The 4,068-nt window shown below is 52.0% G+C and overlaps 1 protein-coding gene across 4 annotated transcripts in view; it reads right to left on the bottom strand.

Moving 5' to 3' along the window:
• The window catches only part of LOC113204214 (rhophilin-2), a 128,474-nt gene that overhangs the window by 5,731 nt on the left and 118,675 nt on the right, over window positions 1–4,068 (bottom strand). For all 4 annotated transcript variants that reach the window (XM_026419289.2, XM_026419292.2, XM_026419291.2 and 1 more), the window contains 2 exons: window positions 3,497–3,625; window positions 1,576–1,651 (listed from right to left, as the gene is read on the bottom strand). In XM_026419289.2, the coding sequence (XP_026275074.1) occupies window positions 1,576–1,651; window positions 3,497–3,625 (205 nt within the window). The remainder of the gene's footprint in view (window positions 1–1,575; window positions 1,652–3,496; window positions 3,626–4,068) is intronic.

The raw sequence follows: 4,068 nt of genomic DNA, 5'->3' as shown, positions 1-4,068 counted from the left end.
AACCACAACACGAACGGAGTCATCACACTGCGCCGACTGGCCCGGGCGGCAGTACGAAAGGCGCGCTATGATTGCAATTACCAGGGGGCGCCGTGCCTTTAGGGGCGGCGATAAAGAAATGTTTTGTATTCGCAAATCACTGGTGAAAAGTGAAAAGGGGCGTAAGTCCAATGCAAAGTCCGTGGACTTACACCGTTTTTCCACTCTTCACCAGTGAAATGGGCTCTCGCTGCTCTCCCTCCCCGCAGCACTCATCCCCTCAATCGGCAGGCGGCGTCGCGACGCGTCTTGACTTCGCTACCATGTAATCAAACGCTTTGCCCCAACACTCTGGGCTGGCTGTGCTCTGCCCAAAGGCGTGGCCGGTGCAGTCTGCCCATCACACTCACATACGACATTCAAATAAATAATAATGATCATAAACATTCTGACATTTCCTTTCCCTTTTTGCATGAATAGGTGGGCAGAAAATAAATTTACAAAAATAATACACGATATGGCGTGCTCTATTATAAATAATGATGATTACAATGACAGAAGTGTGCACTTCCGGTGTTGGCAGACAGCAGAGGCGCGGCCCGTCTTGCAGGACAGCCGTTGGTCTTAATAACCCACGAAATGCAATTAGGCTGTGCTGTCGGCCGCTGTCCGCCGCTGTCCCAGGGCGGGGAGTGCCCTGCAGGACGCCCGGGTGCAGGGCCGTTCTCACGAGCGCCCCGCCCCGCCCCGCCCCGCCCGCACGCTCCATCTCCTCTCAAACAGTGTGCCGTTCCCATAACTACAATTACTTCTGCTTATTTTTGATAAAAGCTGCAATAAGTGAGGTGGAAGTAGGAGAAAAAAAAATCGTGTCTTTTGTGGATACTGCTCTCTCACGTCAAAACCTATTTTATTCTCTTCTTCTCCCCTCGGCTGCCTCTAACGAGACCCTTCTCTCGTACACTTTCTGTGATGGGAGGAAGAGAGGAAGAAGAGATACCGATGGAGAGAGAGAGAGACAAAGAGCGAACGGAGGGGAGCGGCTGAAAACTGCATCAAGATTACACAGACGTAATGATCTCCGAGCGTGAGATCATGAGCTGCAATTAAAAGCCGTTCGGGGAAATGCACGCGAGTCAAACACGTTGCGGAGATACCCCCTTCCCCGCCCTAAACCTCTTCTTCCCTTTCGCGAATCGCACCCGCCCGCTAAATGACAACCAAGAACTCGAGAGCAGTCAATCCGAGTCCACACCACAGAGGTCCGCCACCCCCCGGCGGCCAGGACGGGAGAGTCGTAGTCGTCGCCTTCGCCGTCGAGAAAGATAGTGAGAGGGAGAGAGACGGAAAATACGAAGCGAGCGTGAGCTGCAGAGGCGGGAGGATGTGAAAGTTGTGCCGAACAAACGAGCTATCCGTCGAACTTACAGCTCAAAGAGTGCGCTTACTGCCCGCTGCTCGGTGAACATGGTGCCTCACTATGAGGCCTCGGTAAATCAACCCCCCCCCCTCCCCCCTCTGTTTCTCTATCGTTCTCTTCTATGGATCGAATCTCCATCTATGTCCTTCGACCAGGTGGCACACCTGCAACTTTACCTTGAAGGGCTCTCTGAAGTCGATCTCCTTGGTTTCCTTAAGGCCCAGCGGTATCATGGGCGTGGCGGGCTCCGCGCTGCAACAGGACGATACAAAAGAACGGGTCAGTTTGGTGTCCGGTCCGTCAGCCGTACAACTACTTTTCAAGGGTACACAGACAAAAATACAAAACAAAAATGAAAAATAAAATAACCATCAAACTCGGGGTCTTCCTTTATAGAGCTCAAATAATACAGCGTCGGCGCGGTGCGGGCGCGGCCATCTCATAAGAGCAGGCATCAGATAACAGATCACAACGGCTAATGCGTTCTGCCGGGATGGCTTTGTCATTACAAACGATCAGCTCTTTAACGACTCCCACACGGCGGCGCGCACGGCGCATGCGCGCTGACCAGGTCCGAGCGCACGCCGGGCACGCCGCGCACGCACAAAGAGACCAGCATAGCAAGCGGAGGGACCCCAGTGCTCCGCAGGGGTGCTCGGTGAGTCAAGCAAGAAAACAGCACAGAGCACCCCCATAAAACAGTGTTATTATTAAGGGTCGGAAATTTTCCTAATTTTTGGTACATTTTCCGGAAAATTTCTAAGACTTCCAACCTTATTGTTGTATTGTTCACACTGAAATAAGAGCACGAACATTTTTTTCCACATTTTGTTTGTTTCAATGTATGACCGGTATACTTTAAAATACTTGTGCGGAATAAGCATGATGTGCAGTGCAGTAATGTTTCACACACAATCATCTCGCTGCTGTACAAATTGCCATCTATAAAAATTGCAAAATTCAAAACAAATATTTGCAAACGAATTTTTTAATAGCCCCGCCCCTCCCCCTTGAATGCCCTTGAATCCAGTTTCCAATAGGTCCTTCCCCTCCCCCCGCTCGCCGATGTAAGACCGTCTCGTTACGGGTCAGTGTGTGTGTGGCCTCCTGGGTGTGAACGCCGCCGCCGCCGCCGCACCGTAGCGGAGCGAGCGCGGGGTACAGAGAACAGCACAGTGCGGCCCGAAGGGAATAAATCACATTTGACAAGTGCTAACAAAACGCGTGCTTGTCCAATTATCGGCACAGCTACTCCCCGACACGCCAACCGGTCATTGGGGCACTCGGCAAAGCCGGGATGCACCTTCGCGTGCGTGTGTGAGTGCGCCCGTATGTGTGTGTGAGTGGAGCGTCAAACATACTCAGCCAACTAAACGACGAGTACGAAATTTCAAATTTGGGATTTATGCGTATTTCCTCGCGTAGTTGGTGGTCATTTTATACAGAATAAGAAGGGCCTTTGGACTTTTCCCCCTTCCCCTCAGTGGCCCGCACCTACCGTGCGGAGGCGACACGGCACGGCATACGACTCATCCCGAACGTGTTTTGTGCCGTGGATGGTTTTATAGGTAGTAAAGACACGCGAGCCGTACCCCGGCGGGATGCAAGGGGGGGAGGAGAAGAATCGGTTTTGCAGACTGGGACCTCCATCTCCTCCCGGTAATCCTCCCTCTCCTAGCCCCCGCACTCTTCCCGCGCAGCCCCGGCGCAGCCCGGCGCATACGGACATAAAATGCTTCACACAGCCGTGCCCATGTCGTTCACCTTGCGCGACAGGAGGGGGAGGTGGGAGGGGAGGCGGGAGATGCAGCCACACCCACCCACGCCTCCTATCTTTCACACTTTCACAGAGACGCACAGGCTGCAGACGACACTGCTAAAAGTGATGTGGAAGCGATCTACCTTGGAGGGGTCTTACACGATTTAATCATATTTGTGTTTGGACGGTGGGGTATACTTTTCCTCGCATGTGTAACATTTATCAATTCTGATTGCAATTAGACGGCGGCCGTCGAGGAAGAAACCCGGCCCTTTGTCAGGCCGTACACACCAGGAATTTCGAGCATAATGCAAACGTCAACTGATTATTTGACTTACCTCTCATTCTGGTAGAGCTCCACCGAGCTGTTGAGCTCGGCCAGCTGTTCCTTGAGCAGCTGTAGGTTCGAGTTGACGAAGCTCAGCTCAAGCGCCACCGTCTCTCTCAACTTCCGGTTGGTTGTGGCCCTGCAGCAGACAGGTTCCGGTCAGTCTCAGAACGACGCGGCGACAAAATAAAGCGACAAAAAAAGAATAACTTTAATGATTCACTTTTCTGCTTCGCTAATGCGGAAGAGTTAGAAGAAGGAGAAGAACGAAATAAGAAAATTAGCAAGTTTGGTCGAGTTTTCGCGAGCTTGCAATCCCAAGCTCATGCATATCAAGTAGGGGGTGTTTTTAGCACGAGGCCAAGAACAAGCATTACATGGGAGTAAGAGAGGGGGAGAGGGAGGTAGTTCCAGGAACCGTGCGCCGCTCGCGATACAGACTCAAATCACGATCAGACCAGCAGTGCGCTATGCAACCGCATGGACAGTGTTATTGTCTTTTCTTTTAAGGCCATAAGGCCATGCAGTGTGAGAGAGGGAAGAGAAAGAGGGAAAATAAGAATGGAAGAGAGGGGGGGAGGG

This window comes from Frankliniella occidentalis, unplaced genomic scaffold, assembly GCF_000697945.3.
Source record: "Frankliniella occidentalis isolate FOCC.00 unplaced genomic scaffold, Focc_3.1 Scaffold4, whole genome shotgun sequence".
In the NCBI taxonomy this organism is placed as follows: domain Eukaryota; kingdom Metazoa; phylum Arthropoda; class Insecta; order Thysanoptera; family Thripidae; genus Frankliniella; species Frankliniella occidentalis.
This window is presented reverse-complemented; position numbering and strand designations above follow the sequence as displayed.